This window comes from Astyanax mexicanus, chromosome 3 (assembly GCF_023375975.1).
Source record: "Astyanax mexicanus isolate ESR-SI-001 chromosome 3, AstMex3_surface, whole genome shotgun sequence".
NCBI lineage: Eukaryota > Metazoa > Chordata > Actinopteri > Characiformes > Acestrorhamphidae > Astyanax > Astyanax mexicanus.
Window position 1 is genome coordinate 49,121 of NC_064410.1, and position 20,880 is coordinate 70,000.

A 20,880-nucleotide genomic window follows, 5' to 3' on the forward strand; every position below is an offset into this window, starting at 1 on the left:
ACTATGCTTTGTGCCCCACGCAATGAACCAACCAATCAGCGCGCCGGAACTGCAAATATAAAAGGAAGCGCCGCCTATGCTCTTCCTCTTTGGGCTCCGCTTTTTCTCGGTGAGTAAATCGTGTTTAATCCGGAGCCATCGCGCCGGTTTTACAGTATATATTCAGCGTTTTATCTTGGATTTGGGTAAATTAAGTTCCTACATTCAGATAAAGCTAAAGTTATTTATGAGTAGAATCTGGTAAAACACTTTTTTAAGTGTTTTTGTATCGCTGTGGCGGTGCCGCTGTGCGCATGCTCCGTGCGGGTGTAGTTTACTGTGGATTCTCCGGTTTTGTTCGTGTTACTGAACCGGTTTAAAAGAGCCCATAATGAAACTTTACAGACGGTCGCTGTTCAGAGTAAGTGCCTGATTAACAACAGAAAAGGGAAGAACATGGTTTTTACTGGTTTAATAAACCGTTTACCTGAGTTTAAAAATGGGCCTTTAGCTGATTAACTCTGTTCTCCTAAGTGAATTTATTTTATTTTTTTCTCTCTTTAAAGGTGTTTATATGGTGAGGAAATGGATCTGTTGATCGGAAATGCTGACCGCTTCTATGAGCTTTTCAGGCTGGGTGAGTTAAATAACATGTTATAGCCCTGGATTGGAGTCCCTATGAGTTAATTCAGTGATCAGAAATCAGAATGTGCATATGTACTATTTTTAAACAATCTAATTTGGTTAGGGTGGATCAGTGGTCGGGAGGGTTTTTTTTTTTTTTTTTTTTTTTAATATAAACTCTGCACTTCCCCTCCCCATAACCTGGTGTTACTCAGTGCTGTTATATTGGTAACTAGTAAATGGCCCTATCGAAGCTGTTCCTGTTTACTGTAACTGGTACAGTCAATAAGGTGCCTAAAGTATCACTTTTGCCGACGGTCGCTGTTTGGCTTAAAGTAGCCGTTTCAGCAACATTAAGGAAAAGGACACTTCTGCTTCTGCAGTAATTTACGTGCCTCATGGTCTGATTCTTGCTAACTGGTGCTTTTTGTTACAGGTGGAGTGGCATGTTCTGAATGGTCTGGACCACCCTGAAGGAACCTTGTGTGGGTAAGTTGTGTTCAGTCTATTTGTTTTACTTGGCTGTGATGACCAACTTGCCCTATCTGAGAGACCTCGATTATGAGACCTGTCCAAACCTCAATTCTGAGCCATGTGTCGACTGTAATTTTCAGATTAGCTCTGTTTAGTTGACTATAAACTTGACTTTTCTGGTTTTGTGTTCATAGGTCTGCTCTTCATCAGGAGCCAGATCCTGGGTTTACTGTAAAAATGGTAAAATTATTTTATATGCTTATTTTAATACACTGTACTGGACTTTGATGACTCACTTGCCCTATCTGAGAGCATCTATTATGAGACTGTCCATATTTTCCTGAGTCCAAGTTTATTTGAGTGTTGTGTTTTACAGCTGTTTGCACTTTTTGTTTTAAATGTTTTTTTTTTTTTTTTTTTTTTTTTTTTTTTTTAAATATAGGTACTCAACCTTTTCAGTTACCTGCATGTCTAGGAGTGACCATGTTGCTCAGCAGGTAATTCTATCTAGCATTAAGAGTGAAACATGATCTATATTAAACCTGATCAGGGATGATACCTTTTTTTTTATGGTGACTGCTGGATGACACTTGCGGATATGGGACTGAGATCTGAATAACTTTAATTTATTTATATTCGGTACAATGCTTGTTTTTGACTCTTTACTTTTTTCTAACCTGCTTTAGGTTTGATCAGCTGTTCAAGGAGTGCTTATTCTACTGCAGATCTCATTGGTGCACCGTGATCTTCAGCAGGTACGTCTGTCCATGTTTTAATTGTACAGTTTACATTTAAATCTGATCAAGGATGATTCCTTTTTTTGATGGTGACTGCTGGATGACACTTGCGGATATGGGACTGAGATCTGAATAACTTTTATTTATTTGTGTTCTGTACAATGCTGGTTTTAACCCTCCCTCATTTCTGTAAAGCAGGTAGAGGTTTGAACTGTGATGCTACAGATCACACTGCTCTTTTAAGAGGTGAGTCTTTTTATTCAGTATTTCTGGATTGAAATAGAAGAAAAATTGGAGTTTAAATTCTTATTGTTCCCATTTTTTTTTTTTACACAGGCATGAAAGCAGTGGTGGTGCTTAAAGACTGAACACTGAAATAAGTGAATAAAAGATCTTTGCTCAGCTTTTGTTGTGTGGTGTTATTTACATATGCAGGGATGACCTATTGGGCCTTATGTTTAAATCTTACAGTAACTTAATAGTGCAAATGGCATAATCATAGCTTGAGCTTCTTCTGCTACTTTACTTGATACACTAGACTTGAGCTATTGTTGAAGGTCCTGTCATTTAGTTGTGTAAAAGGTCAAATAAATGGGGGGTAAAAGACCTGTTATGTGTCATCTGGTGATGGGATATATGGTCAAAATAATTTCTGAATGGAGAAATTGCTCCCTTAACTTTTCCAGATTATATATATTACTTCAACTTTTGAAGAACAGATTAAAGGCAGTGTCCAAATAACCAACCTGAGAGTGGAAGGGGCTCAGTCTGATTACAAACAGCTACTGGGGTCACACAGCTAGACATGCCTATCCAGCACTAGATCTAGAAAAAATGCATTTTTTTCATTCATTTATTTTAGATGCAGAAACTTTAACCTCTACACTGCATTTGAAGTATGGAGACATCAAATTAGCATTTCAAATGCAGATGGTAACTGATGCTGTAATCCTTCCCAAAAATGCAGGAAGGCAGTCAGCCATGTTTCACCAGGTCAAAATGCAAAAAAATCACAACATGGCTAAAACTCATTCTGGACTGAACAGTTTCACTACACTGCTTTGGAAATCTGCATTTTGGCGGGGTGGGGGGGCGGCGTGGCAGCAGAACAGGCAGTGAATCATTTACCTCTGCACTATTAAGATTAGTGTTATGTTGGTGTAATGTACAGTTAGATTTTAATGCTTGGATGTACAGATTTAACATTTAAAAACTTCATCAACTTAACTAATGTATGCAAATCGACAGTTTGCTATCAAAAAATTGCTCTCTGTCAACATCCATTTTGCTTGAACATGATCATAATTTGGAAGTGGCAATATTACACTATACATGCACATAGCATTAGTGCAGAACTTTATGCATCAAGTTTAAGGATTATATCTGAGAAATCAACTAAAACAGATACAACTCTGACTCAAACAACCTGAGCAGGTCTAGCAAATTATATTTAAGCTTACATTACATCCATCGTGTTAAAAAAAAAATCCATCACTCCACAATGCATTCAGCAATCTAAACTCCACCATGTATAAAAGCATGTAGTTACAACTTTCAGGATACAATCCAGATACCGGTTACATGAAGTGAGCAGGTATGAACAGGAGTCTCGACTGGACCAGATGTTTAGAATGTTAGAATTTAAATGATTAGAAGTAAAAATATTACTGGTGGTCCTGAACTGTAAATGAAACATGCACTTTAAGAGCAGATACTCCCCAAAAACAAATCATATCCAAACATAACACTTCTGTAACAAAGTACCTTACATAACAAATACATTTAGATTAACAACCACCAGAAAATCCAATGTTGGGGGACAGTAACCTGTTTTTAATCTTGTATTATAAAATAGACCATTCAATAAAAAAAAAACTTGTGCGCCAAATCTTCAGTGCATCCCTCCAAGTTTCAAATATGGAAACCCTGTAAACAAAGAGATGAAGTGAGTGTTACTCAGAGTACTCTTATAATAAAACACACTGGTCAAAGAATTAAGAGAACAATTAAATCACACATCGATGAACAAAAGATGAAATGTTAAAAACTGTTACAGACATAAATTGTGTTATTCAGTTAAGAACAAAAGGTGTTATTGAAAACCGAAAATCACTAACCCATACAACACCTCAAGCTACTAGTAGTGACAAAAACACACAGAACCAGTCAGGAAATCGCCTGCATCCTCCCCTCCTTACTGCTCCTCCTCCACTCCAGAAGGAGGTGGAGGAGGAAGAGGAGGAGGAATGGAGAAAGAGTAGTAGTTATTGGAAAAAGTGTACAGCTGACCCCTTTTAATATGATGTTCACTGCTGCTAATCTGAGCCAATCACAATGCTCACTTTCAGCTCCCTTTAATACTGCCCAGCCAATCACAGCTTCTGCAAACAGCCATCCTTTTAACTGTGTTAACTGTGGCTGTTTAAACCCCTGCTCAATGCAGAAAAAAATATTATGAAATATTGTCCAGTCTGATAAAAATGGAAATCTTATGTTTATTCACAACAATGCCATATATATATATATATATATATATATATATATAAATAAAATACTGATCCACAACACACTGAGGAAATCACTGGAGACTACAAATCATAATTTATATTAACATACAAGCCGAACGGATCAGAGAAGAACGTACCGATCACTGACTGGGTGAGTCCTGGGAGATGGAGGGCAGTTTAAACTCTGAAATCTCAGAGTCTGGAGAACTGCTGCCGCTGCGGTCGCTGTACGTATCGCTATAAAGAGGAAGAGCAAGAAACAAAAGGGTAATTAAACACATTAAACACTCAATTCAAACTCATGTTACAATAATGGATTAAGGATGGTTCCCAAACGGAGCTTAAACTCGTAATCAGACTGCATCGACTTTATATCCTTACAATAATAAACTTCTATACAAAATTATGGCTAGTCCAGCGCTTAGAATTGTCGTCTTCTCCTGATAATTCTATTTTTCTGTCGAAAAGCACACAAGAACATTACTATATAATATAAAAGAGTAACAATATCTGTGTAAAATGTATTTTATTTATATATTATTCTTGTAATAATCAAATACTTAATGGGTATAAGGGTTAATATTTGCATTGCTAGCGGCTGGCAGAACAATGAGTTTCGTTAACCATAAACATCCTAAAAACTTTCCTCTTTTTTTTTTTCTTTAGAAATTCTACATCAGATTTGTGATGTTTGTAAAATACAGAACAGCTCTACTCTTATAATTATACTCCCTTAATTTAAACAAACCCCAAAATTAGAAAACAAAACAACCCCCCCCTACAAAGAACAGTCATCTTTGTTGAGCTATACATTATGAATATAATTATATATATATATATATCTGGTGTGTGGGAGCGGTGTTTACCGCGGAGAGAGCCGGCAGCCCTTCTGCAGGTAAGTGTGAAGTTTTCCGGCTGCAGCCAGCAGGAGGCCGAAGTACGGAGGCGAGGGCTTGATGGGTCTGGATGTGAATTCTGGGTGATATTGTACGCCAACAAAATATGGATGATCTGAAATGGCCAAAAAAACAAAACAAAACAAAAATAGATTTAAAAGGATAGAAAAACACATTTTTGTAATCGTTTAAGAGCCATACTCAAAGCTGAGTGGACTTACATTCACTCACAGTAAAGCTAATAAAACAGATTCAGTGCAGCAAAGATTAGCACTGATCTATTCCATAACTCACAAATATGATCTGATTGGCTGTTGGAAGTATCCTGAGCTCGAGGTCCTGAACAGATGGAGGATTTTTCCCGCTCCATCTATTACAAGTTATCCAGCACCATGTTTTACATTCAGCATGGTTTTTTTTTTCTTTCTGAAATTATTTTTTACACCAGATGTAACGGGACACACACCTTCCACTTTTGTCTCGTCAGTCCACACAATATTTACTCAAAGTCCTGACAATCTCTCACATACGGCCCGGTTTGGATTAGATCATTTTCCCTTAATAAATGAAATCATTTAAAAACTAAGTTTTATATTTATTCAGGTTATAATCGTCTGATATTACATCTTGTTAATCTGAATAATGTACATAAGACAAAAAAAAAAGAGAAAAAAAGAGGCAAAACGAAAGAAACCTATAAAGGGGCAAAAACTTTCACACCACTGCAGATCTGTGGGTCATTTCCCATATAAAGAAGGTCTGGACTAGAGCCGAGTTTAACGCCTAAATCAGACCCGATTCAAGCTCTAGATTAAAAAAACTAAATTAAACACATCTCAGTAATTCACTCACATCATGAACCTTCTTCAATAATCTCTGGAAAGTAAAATTATAATTAGCAAAATTATTTACATATGAAATTAAAATTCTGATATTAGCCGATTAGCTTTACTGAGATCAGACAGATTTGTTGATTAATAATTTTATGCTGGATTTTACTCAGACTTTTTGTTCAAACATAAAACAAAACAAAACGTGTGTCGATGTGTCTGAAATCTCACTCACCATCCAGCTCTATGACCTCCATCCTCTCTCCTTCTACATCCTGTCCCACAAAGTGGAAACCCTTCTCCTCAAAATGCTGCTTCAGCTCTGGGTTTACCTGCACAGGTGAGAATTACACTTTTTTTTACTTCATTCACTACATAAAAAGAAACAAAACCGCATTAAATTAAACAACTTTATTTCATTTTAATAGTAATCCCGGTATCGTACTTCAAATCGATGTCTGTGCCTTTCATCAACATGATCCACATCTCCATAAAGTTTTCCTGAACAAAATAAATTAGTAAAAATTAAACTTGGCAAACATCTATATAAAAACTGCTGTGATAAATTCAACAGTTGTATGAAATGTTGATTTTGCAGGTAGTTTATTACTCAGGATGCTGGAGTTTGTTTTGAAAATGGTTCTTCTCTTTCCGAGCCTCATGGTTCCGCCCATCTGTCCAGGATTGTGCTCAGGCATATCAATCACCTGCAGACGTGTAAAACAGTTTATTCTGATTAAATAAAGGAACACAAACAGGTACTTGTGTGTTTTTACAGTCTCAGTAAGTGATGAGAGATATGGAGAAAAATATCGCTGCAATAAAGTAGATGATCTTTTTGTTTTTAAGGAGCTTTTATTCTATCCAGTTACGAATGCAGGCGCGAACTAAATTAATGAAAAAAGTTCAAGGTTGGACAAATTGTAAATCATCATTAATGCCTGTGTCTCTTTATTAAATGGAGACATTTCACTGCATGATAAAAATCATAACTGTGCTCCTGCAGAAATCATCAGTGGAGCGTCACTGAGCTTTATACTGTAATCCTGAGAACATTCAAATAAACATTTTAATATGAGATTCAGTCAAACTTATACTGAACCACTGAACCGACTCGGCCCAGTTTAACAATTAAACAGAGAGAGAGAGAGAGAGACTCACCACAGGGTGCTTAGATTCCGGGTTAAATTCAGTGGAGTTTGCATCTGTTAAAGAGAGAGAGAGAGAGAGAGAGAGGGAGAGAGAGAGACAGACAGAGTGAGACAGAGAGAGATAGAGATAGAGATAGAGATAGAGATAGAGAGAGAGAGAGAGAGAGAGAGAGAGAGAGAGAATGAGAAACAGCAGCTCTGAATCTTCTACAGAGACGTGAGATCAGTGAGACGTACCTGTCCAGCCCAGCGTGTTCCTGGCAAATTCACACACTGCGAGCTGCATCCCCAAACACACACCTGAGAACATCAGAGCACAGGTAAAATCAAAGCACAGGTAAAATCAGAACACAGGTAAAAGCGGAGGAGACGTCAGGGTTTAGATCTTACCTAGGAAAGGTTTCTTCTGCTTTCGAGCCCAATTTATAGCCTGAATCTTCCCTTCAGTTCCTCTCACTCCAAAACCACCCGGTACCAGAACACCACTGCAGATACACAACACACACAACCCTTAACAACACACACACAACCCTCAACAACACACACACAACCCTCAACAACAAACACAACCCTCAACAACAAACACACACACACACACACACACACACACAACCCTCAACAACAAACACAACCCTCAACAACACACACACAACCCTCAACAACACACACACACAACCCTCAACAACACACACACACACAACCCTCAACAACAAACACAACCCTCAACAACACACACAACCCTCAACAACACACACACACAACCCTTAACAACAAACACAACCCTCAACAACACACACAACCCTCAACAACACACACACACACAACCCTCAACAACAAACACAACCCTCAACAACACACACACACAACCCTCAACAACACACACACAACCCTCAACAACACACACACACACAACCCTCAACAACAAACACAACCCTCAACAACACACACACACAACCCTCAACAACACACACACAACCCTCAACAACACACACAACCCTCAACAACACACACACACAACCCTCAACAACACACACAACCCTCAACAACACACACACACAACCCTCAACAACACACACACACACACCCCTCAACAACACACACAACCCTCAACAACACACACAACCCTCAACAACACACACACACACAACCCTCAACAACACACACACACAACCCTCAACAACACACACACACAACCCTCAACAACACACACACCCCTCAACAACACACACAACCCTCAACAACACACACACAACCCTCAACAACACACACACACAACCCTCAACAACACACACACACAACCCTCAACAACACACACACAACCCTCAACAACACACACACACAACCCTCAACACACACACACACACACACACACACACCCCTCAACAACACACACAACCCTCAACAACAAACACACACACACAACCCTCAACAACACACACAACCCTCAACAACACACACAACCCTCAACAACACACACACAACCCTCAACAACACACACACACAACCCTCAACAACACACACACACAACCCTCAACAACACACACACAACCCTCAACAACACACACAACCCTCAACAACACACACACACAACCCTCAACAACACACACACAACCCTCAACAACACACACAACCCTCAACAACACACACACAACCCTCAACAACAAACACACAACCCTCAACAACACACACACACACAACCCTCAACAACACACACACACACAACCCTCAACAACACACACAACCCTCAACAACACACACAACCCTCAACAACAAACACAACCCTCAACAACAAACACAACCCTCAACAACACACACACAACCCTCAACAACAAACACAACCCTTAACAACACACACACACACAACCCTCAACAACACACACACAACCCTCAACAACACACACACAACCCTCAACAACACACACACAACCCTCAACAACACACACACAACCCTCAACAACACACACACACACACAACCCTCAACAACAAACACACACACAACCCTCAACAACACACACACAACCCTCAACAACACACACACACACAACCCTCAACAACACACACACACACAACCCTCAACAACACACACACACACAACCCTCAACAACACACACACACACAACCCTCAACAACAAACACACAACCCTCAACAACAAACACACAACCCTCAACAACACACACACAACCCTCAACAACACACACACACACACACACACACACACACACACACAACCCTCAACACACACACACACACAACCCTCAACACACAAACACAACCCTCAACAACACACACACAACCCTCAACACACACACACACACAACCCTCAACACACACACACACACAACCCTCAACAACACACACACACACAACCCTCAACAACACACACACACACAACCCTCAACAACACACACAACCCTCAACAACACACACACAACCCTCAACAACACACACACACACAACCCTCAACAACACACACACACACAACCCTCAACAACACACACACACACAACCCTCAACAACACACACACACACAACCCTCAACAACACACACACACACAACCCTCAACAACACACACACACACAACCCTCAACAACACACACACACACAACCCTCAACAACACACACACACACAACCCTCAACAACACACACACACAACCCTCAACAACACACACACAACCCTCAACAACACACACACAACCCTCAACAACACACACACAACCCTCAGCAACACACACACACAACCCTCAACAACACACACACAACCCTCAGCAACACACACACACAACCCTCAACAACACACACATAACCCTCAGCAACACACACACACACAACCCTCAACAACACACACACAACCCTCAGCAACACACACACACACAACCCTCAACACACACACACACACACAACCCTCAACACACACACACACACACACACAACCCTCAACACACACACACACACAACCCTCAACACACACACAACCCTCAACACACACACAACCCTCAACACACACACACACACACACAACCCTCAACACACACACAACCCTCAACACACACACAACCCTCAACACACACACACACACACACAACCCTCAACACACACACACACACACACACACAACCCTCAACACACACAACCCTCAGCAACACACACACACAACCCTCAACAACACACACACAACCCTCAACAACACACACACAACCCTCAACAACACACACACAACCCTCAACAACACACACACAACCCTCAACAACACACACACAACCCTCAACAACACACACACACAACCCTCAACACACACACACACACACACACACACACACACACACAACCCTCAACACACACACAACCCTCAACACACACACACACACACAACCCTCAACACACACAACCCTCAGCAACACACACACACACACACACACCCCTCAACAACACACACACACAACCCTCAACAACACACACACACACACACACACACACACACAACCCTCAACAACACACACACACAACCTTCAGCAACACACACACCCCTCAACAACACACACACACAACCTTCAGCAACACACACACTCCTCAACACACACAACCCTCAACACACACAACCCTCAACACACACAACCCTCAACACACACAACCCTCAACACACACAACCCTCAGCAACACACACACACACAACCCTCAGCAACACACACACACACAACCCTCAGCAACACACACACACACAACCCTCAGCAACACACACACACACACAACCCTCAGCAACACACACACAAACAACCCTCAGCAACACACACACACACACAACCCTCAACAACTGCTGCTACTTCCTCAGAGATACAGAGTGCAGTCAGCATCACACCGAGTGTTTAAATGAATTTTAAGACGTTTTTAAACAAGTTAAAGAAGTTAAGCACATTTTTTAGGGCTATGCTGAGTTAATGATAAATTTCACTGATCTAATAAACTAATTTAATCACATTAGAAGATCAGTGAAGGTCAGAATCTAAATAAACATGACTTCTGGTAAAATGGTAAAATATAAAAGATAATTTTTTCCTCACTCTGAGCTGCAGAGTTTCTGCCAGGCTTCATGATATTTCACTGGTTCATCCAGCAGCGTCGTCTGCTCCAGATCTGCTGAATCAATATACTGAAAAACGAGAGACAGACGGGTTAATAAAGTGTGAATAAACAAGAGGATCAGATAAGTGAGAGTGAGACAGCCTGGAAATGCAGAACTCAATTTTAAATTATTTAAGTAACACAATGCAGAAAAATATATTACACAATTTAAAATTTACAGTTAAAAGTTCTGGAAGCAGATAAAATAAAGCTCCTGGTGTTACTGACAGACACCCTATCAGTAAAGAGGAATAACGGTGGCTTACGCTGTTTGATCATTTTAAAAGACATAAATAATAAATATATATTCTCTAATTGTGCTTTGTGTGAGTCAATGTTTACAATCTGGCAAAAAAAACAATATTCAGTGTATAAAAGTTTAAGAGAAGAAAATTGACAGTGAAAAACAGTTTAATTATATCGCTAATCGATCTTCACGGCTCCTTTCCCTTAATTTTAGAACTAACTCACTATTTATTAATCTGTCCACTATTTTATAGTAGCTGACCACACAAAGTGCAATAACCAAAAATATAGCCGCAAGCGGCAATCATCGGGTTCAAGCACCAACTTGCACAATGGTGCCTACTGGAGCATTGAATGGTGATGTGTAAGAAGGTCTAATATGATTGGAGATGCCCTGTCACATTTAGAAATTATCAAGTTTTTCACCTGTTATTGATGTTGAGCAGAGGCCTTTCAACCTGATCAGTGCTTAAATTCACATGTAAATCTAGTGAACTTTGTAGGATATTCATTAAGTGAGTTAGAACCAGTCAAAAGGTGTCTACATGTTATTGGTATTGATCAGGTGGCTTCAACCAGAATGTTCACAAAGTGGTATTCAGATTGACCTTTGAACCTTTGCAGAACAAGCTGAAATGTTTGACCAAACAAGTTTAAATTAACACAAAGGAGTGAATGTTCTGATATGACATGTAATTACGAAGTTATTATAAATCTAGTTCTGAATTAAATGGCGCTTCATCAAGCACTAACTAGCACAATGGTGCCTACTAGAGCATAGGATGGTGATGTGTAAGAAGGTCTAACACAATTGGAGACATTCTGTCACATTTAGAAATGATCAAAAGTCTTTCACCTGTTATTAATGTTGAGAAGAGGCACAAAGGAGTGAATGTTCTGATATGACATGTAATGTCAAGTTATTCTTAATCTAGTTCTGTATTAAATGGCGCTTCATCAGAGTGATATTGTACAGAGGTCTTTAACATTGTGAGATTACAGCAAATACTGCAGAGTTACAGCAATTTAGGTTAGAAATTCCAAGGACGCACAGATTGCTTGATGCCTGGAGAGTATTGTATGTGAAATTTTCACAAATGTTTTTAATGAACATTTACCTAGAGACTCTACAGTGTGCAGCAAGACTGAAATGGAGGTGATAGGCCAAATATCCAGAGAGTAGTTTCAATATAGCTATTTTCAAACAATGAGCAATTATGAATGAACAAAGCACTTTTTAAACATAGTTGTATTGAGAAATTTGTCAGAGCCACTGTACTAAATATGGCAAAAACAATTAGATGTCAAAATAGTACAGCATGATTGACATATACTCGTTTTTTTGGAACAGCGCCCCCCAGTGGGCGGATTGTTTCAGCACTTTGCAGGTCACTACAGTGTCTCCACCTGAACATAACTGCCAAATATCATCCAGATTGGGCAACATTCAGCCTGCCAAAATGTCTGCTGAATGCTGATTGGCTGATGGTGTTCAGCCATGTTGATTGATTAAGTTGCCCTTTGAACATCCTTTAGAGGCTGTATGATAGATTCTGCATGCAAAGTTTCAACTTGCTAGGTTGCACAGTTGCTGAGAAACAGTGCTCCAAATTTACCTCTTGAAGTGAATGGGGCATATATCCGGAAGGACTAATTTGCATATGGCGGCCATATTGTTTACATATTTCAACTTTTTCTTAATGAATATTGAAGCGCATGCTCTCACGAGTGTTTTGATACCAAACATGCCAGGATTGGTCAAAATTCCTAGGACTAGTTTGCAAAAGTAGGTTTTGCATATTATGCAAATTAGCAAAAAATCTATATAGACGGAAGTGCATGGTCCAAATTGGAAAGTTGTTGGTATTGACCCAAGGAATCCATCAAAAAAAGAATTTTGAATGTAGGTCTTATGGTTTTTGAGTTATTGAGAAAATTGTGAAAAATGAATTTCCTTGTTTATAGCGCCACCACTTGACCAATCGGTGCCATTTTTGTTGTCCACCGAGATGCACTGATCCTACATCTACCTACCAAGTTTCATTTCTCTGTGACTTACGGTTTAGGCTGCACAACTGTTTTTACAGGAGAAAAAGAATAATAATAATAATAAGAAATATAGCCGCAAGCGGCAATCATCGGGTTCAAGCACCAACTTGCACAATGGTGCCTACTGGAGCATTGAATGGTGATGTGTAAGAAGGTCTAATATGATTGGAGATGCCCTGTCACATTTAGAAATTATCAAGTTTTTCACCTGTTATTAATGTTGAGCAGAGGCCTTTCAACCTGATCAGTGCTTAAATTCACATGTAAATCTAGTGAACTTTGTAGGATATTCATTAAGTGAGTTAGAACTAGTCAAAAGGTGTCTACATGTTATTGGTATTGATCAGGTGGCTTCAACCAGAATGTTCACAAAGTGGTATTCAGATTGACCTTTGAACCTTTGCAGAACAAGCTGAAATGTTTGACCAAACAAGTTTAAATTAACACAAAGGAGTGAATGTTCTGATATGACATGTAATTACGAAGTTATTATAAATCTAGTTCTGAATTAAATGGCGCTTCATCAAGCACCAACTAGCACAATGGTGCCTACTAGAGCATAGGATGGTGATGTGTAAGAAGGTCTAACACAATTGGAGACATTCTGTCACATTTAAAATGATCAAAAGTCTTTCACCTGTTATTAATGTTGAGAAGAGGCACAAAGGAGTGAATGTTCTGATATGACATGTAATGTCAATTTATTCTTAATCTAGTTCTGTATTAAATGGCGCTTCATCAGAGTGATATTGTACAGAGGTCTTTAACATTGTGAGATTACAGCAAATACTGCAGAGTTACAGCAATTTAGGTTAGAAATTCCAAGGACGCACAGATTGCTTGATGCCTGGAGAGTATTGTATGTGAAATTTTCACAAATGTTTTTAATGAACATTTACCTAGAGACTCTACAGTGTGCAGCAAGACTGAAATGGAGGTGATAGGCCAAATATCCAGAGAGTAGTTTCAATATAGCTATTTTCAAACAATTAGCAATTATGAATGAACAAAGCACTTTTTAAACATAGTTGTATTGAGAAATTTGTCAGAGCCACTGTACTAAATATGGCAAAAACAATTAGATGTCAAAATAGTACAGCATGATTGACATATACTCGTTTTTTTGGAACAGCGCCCCCCAGTGGGCGGATTGTTTCAGCACTTTGCAGGTCACTACAGTGTCTCCACCTGAACATAACTGCCAAATATCATCCAGATTGGGCAACATTCAGCCTGCCAAAATGTCTGCTGAATGCTGATTGGCTGATGGTGTTCAGCCATGTTGATTGATTAAGTTGCCCTTTGAACATCCTTTAGAGGCTGTATGTTAGATTCTGCATGCAAAGTTTCAACTTGCTAGGTTGCACGGTTGCTGAGAAACAGTGCTCCAAATTTACCTCTTGAAGTGAATGGGGCATATATCCGGAAGGACTAATTTGCATATGGCGGCCATATTGTTTACATATTTCAACTTTTTCTTAATGAATATTGAAGCGCATGCTCTCACGAGTGTTTTGATACCAAACATGCCAGGATTGGTCAAAAATCCTAGGACTAGTTTGCAAAAGTAGGTTTTGCATATTATGCAAATTAGCACAAAATCTATATAGACGGAAGTGCATGGTCCAAATTGGAAAGTTGTTGGTATTGACCCAAGGAATCCAGCAAAAAAAGAATTTTGAATGTAGGTCTTATGGTTTTTGAGTTATTGAGAAAATTGTGAAAAATGAATTTCCTTGTTTATAGCGCCACCACTTGACCAATCGGTGCCATTTTTGTTGTCCACCGAGATGCACTGATCCTACATCTACCTACCAAGTTTCATTTCTCTATGACTTACGGTTTAGGCTGCACAACTGTTTTTACAGGAGAAAAAGAATAATAATAATAATAATAATAATAATAATAATAATAAGAAAAATCTTAGCAAAAACAATAGGGTTCTACGCACCTTCGGTGCTTGAACCCTAAAAATCTTAGCAAAAACAATAGGGTTCTACGCACCTTCGGTGCTTGAACCCTAAATATACTTTCGCTATATGTATGTAACTGCTTACCAAGCAAACAGCATACACTAAACAGTATAATATACCAACAAGTATAAAAAAATAAGTCAATGTTCTTATATAATATAATATTTAGTTGTTTACTACAATAATTATTTAGTTTAACTAGATTTATTTATTTATTTATTTTCAGCTTCATTCCTCAGTAACAGAGCAGAAACTGGCTGATCCTCACCTTCACTTCGAGTTTGTGGCTGATGGCGAGAGCCGAGTGCTCCAGGGCTTTAATGACGGAGGCGTACGAATCCGAGAACTTTGTGTATTTTCCCACCAGAGCAATCGAGCACTGCTCCAGCAGCCTGTCTGATCTGAGACACAAAAACACATGCGTTATAAAAACACCGATACAGATTAAACATAAAACAACCAGCAGCATTAAACTCGCTATTTACTCCCAATTAAATCAGTATTTTAAATAACTGCCTTTTTATGGGCATTACATAGACATTAGATATAATTAATTAGAAATTGGATATAATAAATAACAAATGATCCATTATAATCATGTAAATGCAAAATCTGAAACGCTAGATGTTCTTGCTTTAGCTATGAGTAATAATTAATCACATGATATCCATTTTAGAATAACTGAGGGAAAAAAACCTACAGCTGTAGGTAATAAAAACACACTGACTGCAGACCAGCCAGTTATCATTAAAACACTAAATATAAAACACCTGTAAACTGATCTCACACCTGTCTGACATCTCCTTCCACTTAGTGAGCATCTTCCTGGGTCGGCTCTCGATGGGAAGATCCAGCCGGCGGCAGAAATACTTCACCACACCCTGGTCCTCCAGCAGCAGCGGGACTCTGTAGATAGACGAGACGTCGTGAACGCAAATCACCTGGATTAAAAGGAAAGAAGAAGCAATAAGTGAGGATAAATCTACATATTCAATTTAGACTGAGACGCTCAAATTCTTTTTAAATCTGAAAAATGTATTTCAGTCCCAAGCTTTACGCTTCCTGAACAGGGAACATTTTTTTTTTTTTTTTCTTTTCAATTTTTTTCCCCAATTTACACAGCCAACTATCCAACCCACTCATTAGGACTCCCCCTAACACTAGTAATGCCCCAACACACCAGGAGGGTGAAGACTAACACTTGCTTCCTCCGATACATGTGAAGTCAGCCGCTTCTTTTCGAGCTGCTGCTGATGCAGCATTGCCGAGCAGCCAGCGCGCTTGGAGGAAAGCACAGCGACTCGGTTCTGATACATCAGCTCACAGACGCCCTGTGCTGCAGACATCACCCTAGGAGTGATGTGGGGAGAGAGCGCCATCTACCCACCCGGAGGGAGCAGGGCCAATTGTGCTCCCTCTGAGCGCCAGCAGCTTGATGGTAAAGCTGCATGAGCGGGATTCGAACCTGCAACCTCCTGCTCATAGTGGCAGCGCTTTAGACCACTGGACCACTCGGCACCCCGGGAACATTTTTTCCACATATAACAGTAAGATAAGAGCAGCATTCATAATCATTCACTGCATTTAAATGCTTGTATTTATGTCAGAGTCACAGAGAGTCTTTAACCCTCCTCTGAACTACATTCAGATGCAATTGAAGTTAAATAAACGGGCAGAACTCACCTGCTCAGGTTCCACGTGGCAGAACATGGAGATTTTCTCCTTCACAGAGTTATCCAGAGGAGTGGAGCAACGGCACATGATCTTACAAAAGAAATATGAACACTTATTTTATTTTTGCACAGTTTTTTGTTTGTATTCTAATATTAACGATTTAGTAATATTCAGAGTATATTTTATTTTAATGGTTATTTGAACTATATATATATATATATAAATATAAAAATGAGATTCATGACGACGACTCACAAGGTCTGGAGACAGGCCGAGTCCTCGCAGTTCCCGGACGCTGTTCTGGGTTGGTTTGGTTTTTTGTTCACCTGTAGCACTGGGCTGAACAGCAGACAGGTGAATAAACATCGAGCAGATAACTTTTAATTATTGAGTTAATGATCTGCAGTGAGAGATCTTCTCAAATAATATCTGCTGGGACTAGAACAACATTTCCTACAGTTTAAAACTTCTTTTAGCGTTTAAAAAATACACAACCTATATATTATTTAGGCATTCCACACTTTATACAAGACACTTCATTTAACTTAACTTTAGTGCAGAAACTAATCATGAAAGAGTTTTTACCTGAGGAACCAGACTGACGTGGATGTTACAGAAATTCTCCCTCTTCACTTTAAACTGAAACTGTCTGAAAGCCTCAATGAAGGGCATGCTCTCGATATCTCCTACAGTTCCACCCAACTGCAGAAAAAACACACAAAACACATATATAAAGAAAAAGATTGGATTTGTTTTTCATATGATTAAAATGTACCGATTTCAATTCTAAAAACTACTTGGCTCTGATAAAATTCTCCAAAGTAACTTTAATGTTGGATTCTCTGTTTCATCCAATTTTATCCACTCTCCTTTTTTTTTTTTTTTTTACAGGTATTTTTGTTTATAAGTTCCTGATTTATGAGATTGTCATTACTCACTTGTTCCTGTTGCTGCACGTCAAACATTTAAAAAAGGGGAGCTCCAACCACTAAGGAAAATATTCATAACTTTGAGGAAATTTTAGATTCTTAAATGCATCTTAATTTGGATGTAGAGGAGTCTGAACCGATTTACAAACGCAAAGAAAAAAAAAAGATTTAGACCTGCCAACATGTAGCTATGCATTCTTTATAATGAGTGTTTTATTTATATAATTTAATCTCGCATTTCCCTCATGTTCTCCCAGGTTTGAGTGTGTTCATGGTCGTTAACATTGTTAAACAGGAAACTCAAGCTAAAACTTCTTATTCATTCTTATGCATCTTTATTCGAATTTAAAACTTTAAACTGCCAACAATTTATTTAAGCCCAACTGGATTTAATTACAGTCCACCCGACAAAAAACAAACAAAATAAAAACACACAAACAATCTTACATTATTTCAGAAAGAAGGGATGTATATTGACCAAAACCTTTTTTATGATTAAACTTTTATTTACCTCAATCACACAGACTTGAGGCTCCGCACCATCATCATCCACAGGAATCGTGGCCTGCCTCATCACCCACTCCTGAATAGCGTCGGTTATGTGCGGCACCACTAAATTAAACACAGTTTCCAGATAAATGAATAAATAAAATGTATGATTGCAAACACAGAATTTACATTCAATAAAAAAGACTTTCTAGGTTAAAATATTACCACTGGCTGGATAAGCATTTCTTTTTGTTATGTTAATAACTACACTATATAATATGAACACCAGGCAACCAACAACAAATATCTTCAAAACAGAGAAATACCCTGAATTAATTTGACTAAATTTTCTTTTTAATATCATTATTATTTAAAATGTCAAACACTCACAGATTCTAATCTGAACGACACTGATCGGCAGATTATATTGTTCACACTGATTATTTAGAAGTTCTGTCTGCATATTGCAACCTACTGCTATATCAGTACAACAATCCACTGATATAGATTATAAAATCCCTTTTAAACAAGCATAACCTTTTTCCACACTGAAACACAGCTAAACTTACCTTGAACAGTTTTGCCCAGGTAATCTCCGCGGCGCTCCTTGTTAATCACAGACTGATAGATCTTTCCAGTCGTGAGGTTGTTGTCCTTGGTGAGGCGGATATCCAGAAAACGCTCATAGTTTCCCAAGTCAAGATCTACCTCCCCGCCATCATCCAGTACAAACACCTCCCCTACATTACATTAATAATAAGATGTTAAGCAGTGTCATATCATATTTAAGACAAAATTTAAACACAGTTGATCAGTACAAAGAATTTCCATGATATTCTTTTAAAAAGCATTCCACAATACAAATCTCATATATATATATATATATATATATATATATATATACACATTTCTGAGATGCCAGAACAGAGTACTCAGTATGAAGCTCGCTTCACCACTTAATCTTAATCTTAACACTAAGAACTTTATGGGAAACTCAGACCAGTACTAAACAAGTCTTTCCAGACCTAAAGATCTCACCGTGTTCATAGGGAGAGAAGGTTCCAGCGTCGATGTTGATATAGGGATCGATTTTGATGGCAGTGACGTGCAGGCCGCAGGACTTTAGAATGGTACCGACACTACTGGCAATGATTCCTTTACCAATCCCTGAGATCACACCTCCCGTAACCAGAATATACTTCATTATGTTGTTCATACACTGCAAAGACAAACAAGAACAAAGAACACGGTCATGAACACAAACACGAGTGATTTAAGAAACTCCTACTTTCTACTAAAGTTAAAATCGTTTAAATAACACCAGCATTACATTCAACCACTGAAGCATCATAATACTAATGTTGGATGATTAGTTCAAAATCCCAAGCCTAATTCCAAGTAGAGGTATACCATAATATATTGCAAAAATAGCCTGAAGTATTGTGATATTTTATTAATAATTATTATTAAATCTTTGCCATCAGGAATGGTGATGTTAGGTTTAGGTGAAGCTCTGCCACTGTGTTGTTTAAAATCAGGTGTGCAGGTGTCCTGTGTATGGGGCCGGGGTGTTGATGTGGATGCAGGACTAACAGTAACCCGCCCGCTGCTGATCATCACTCTCTTTATTTCAGAGACAAGAAACACAAAGTCTTAAACGCGCTTAAAATAACCCAGATAACTAAATAACACAGATTACCAAACCTTACCTAACTAACCGAAAACTAGAGTGTACTACAGTGTAAACAACCTGGAGCACGTGAGAATAAACCTGGACAGGTAGCTCTGTAACTCAAGCATCTGTTTAAGGAGAACAAAGACCTTCTGACACTTAATAAAAATATTAAACATATTTCAGAATCCTGCGGGAGCTTGTTTACTAGCGTAGCCCACCTATAATAAAAAAAAACATATATATATATATATATATACACACACACACACAAGTAAATATAAATAATAATAATAATAATAATAATAATAATAATAATAATAATAATAATAATAATGTTACAGTTGGCTACTCGGTGAACTAAACACTCAGTGCTAAACATTTTGGAAACTGATCAACAAAATCAGCTGTTAAATCTTTTAAATCTTTTCTGTATTAATTTCTAGTTCAAGCTATAATGAAAGCAGCAGGCTTTTGTCTCCTGTCGAAATTTTCCCCTAGATAAACTAAAACGTGGCTAAAATAAAAGC

At 38.6% G+C, this 20,880-nt stretch overlaps 1 protein-coding gene, 1 long non-coding RNA gene and 4 other non-coding genes across 8 annotated transcripts in view; 5 read left to right on the forward strand and 1 right to left on the reverse strand.

Annotated features, from left to right (window-relative positions):
* The first annotated feature begins 54 nt into the window (after nucleotides 1-54).
* LOC103029046 (uncharacterized) lies at nucleotides 55-2,216 on the forward strand. 3 transcript variants are annotated; one of them, XR_001518475.3, is made up of 8 exons: nucleotides 55-109; nucleotides 546-616; nucleotides 1,040-1,092; nucleotides 1,272-1,317; nucleotides 1,520-1,574; nucleotides 1,764-1,832; nucleotides 2,013-2,060; nucleotides 2,151-2,216. It is a non-coding gene; the product is annotated as an uncharacterized LOC103029046 (long non-coding RNA). The 3 variants fall into 3 exon arrangements; XR_453923.4 differs by having other exon boundaries at nucleotides 56-109; nucleotides 2,010-2,060; XR_001518474.3 differs by lacking the exon at nucleotides 55-109 and adding an exon at nucleotides 130-400 and having other exon boundaries at nucleotides 2,010-2,060.
* On the forward strand, nucleotides 841-974 carry LOC125799528 (small nucleolar RNA SNORA16B/SNORA16A family). The gene has a single exon (XR_007438510.1). It is a non-coding gene; the product is annotated as a small nucleolar RNA SNORA16B/SNORA16A family (small nucleolar RNA).
* Nucleotides 1,121-1,198, forward strand: LOC125799527 (small nucleolar RNA SNORD103/SNORD85). Its single transcript, XR_007438509.1, has one exon. It is a non-coding gene; the product is annotated as a small nucleolar RNA SNORD103/SNORD85 (small nucleolar RNA).
* On the forward strand, nucleotides 1,619-1,693 carry LOC125799550 (small nucleolar RNA SNORD99). The gene has a single exon (XR_007438532.1). It is a non-coding gene; the product is annotated as a small nucleolar RNA SNORD99 (small nucleolar RNA).
* LOC125799549 (small nucleolar RNA SNORD99) lies at nucleotides 1,874-1,947 on the forward strand. Its single transcript, XR_007438531.1, has one exon. It is a non-coding gene; the product is annotated as a small nucleolar RNA SNORD99 (small nucleolar RNA).
* Nucleotides 2,217-3,244: 1,028 nt separating the features above from the next.
* Nucleotides 3,245-20,880, reverse strand: part of ctps1a (CTP synthase 1a) — a 17,807-nt gene continuing 171 nt past the window's right edge. The window contains exons 2-19 of the mRNA XM_049476013.1: nucleotides 19,717-19,897; nucleotides 19,248-19,418; nucleotides 18,701-18,801; nucleotides 17,846-17,962; nucleotides 17,516-17,599; nucleotides 17,270-17,350; nucleotides 16,376-16,527; nucleotides 15,855-15,987; nucleotides 11,258-11,346; nucleotides 7,589-7,683; nucleotides 7,436-7,498; nucleotides 7,209-7,252; nucleotides 6,658-6,754; nucleotides 6,493-6,548; nucleotides 6,283-6,379; nucleotides 5,188-5,332; nucleotides 4,459-4,558; nucleotides 3,245-3,740 (exon numbers count right to left, since the gene is read on the reverse strand). Of these exons, the coding sequence (XP_049331970.1) occupies nucleotides 4,462-4,558; nucleotides 5,188-5,332; nucleotides 6,283-6,379; nucleotides 6,493-6,548; nucleotides 6,658-6,754; nucleotides 7,209-7,252; nucleotides 7,436-7,498; nucleotides 7,589-7,683; nucleotides 11,258-11,346; nucleotides 15,855-15,987; nucleotides 16,376-16,527; nucleotides 17,270-17,350; nucleotides 17,516-17,599; nucleotides 17,846-17,962; nucleotides 18,701-18,801; nucleotides 19,248-19,418; nucleotides 19,717-19,894 (1,800 nt within the window). The 5' untranslated portion in view covers nucleotides 19,895-19,897 and the 3' untranslated portion in view covers nucleotides 3,245-3,740; nucleotides 4,459-4,461. The remainder of the gene's footprint in view (nucleotides 3,741-4,458; nucleotides 4,559-5,187; nucleotides 5,333-6,282; nucleotides 6,380-6,492; nucleotides 6,549-6,657; nucleotides 6,755-7,208; nucleotides 7,253-7,435; nucleotides 7,499-7,588; nucleotides 7,684-11,257; nucleotides 11,347-15,854; nucleotides 15,988-16,375; nucleotides 16,528-17,269; nucleotides 17,351-17,515; nucleotides 17,600-17,845; nucleotides 17,963-18,700; nucleotides 18,802-19,247; nucleotides 19,419-19,716; nucleotides 19,898-20,880) is intronic.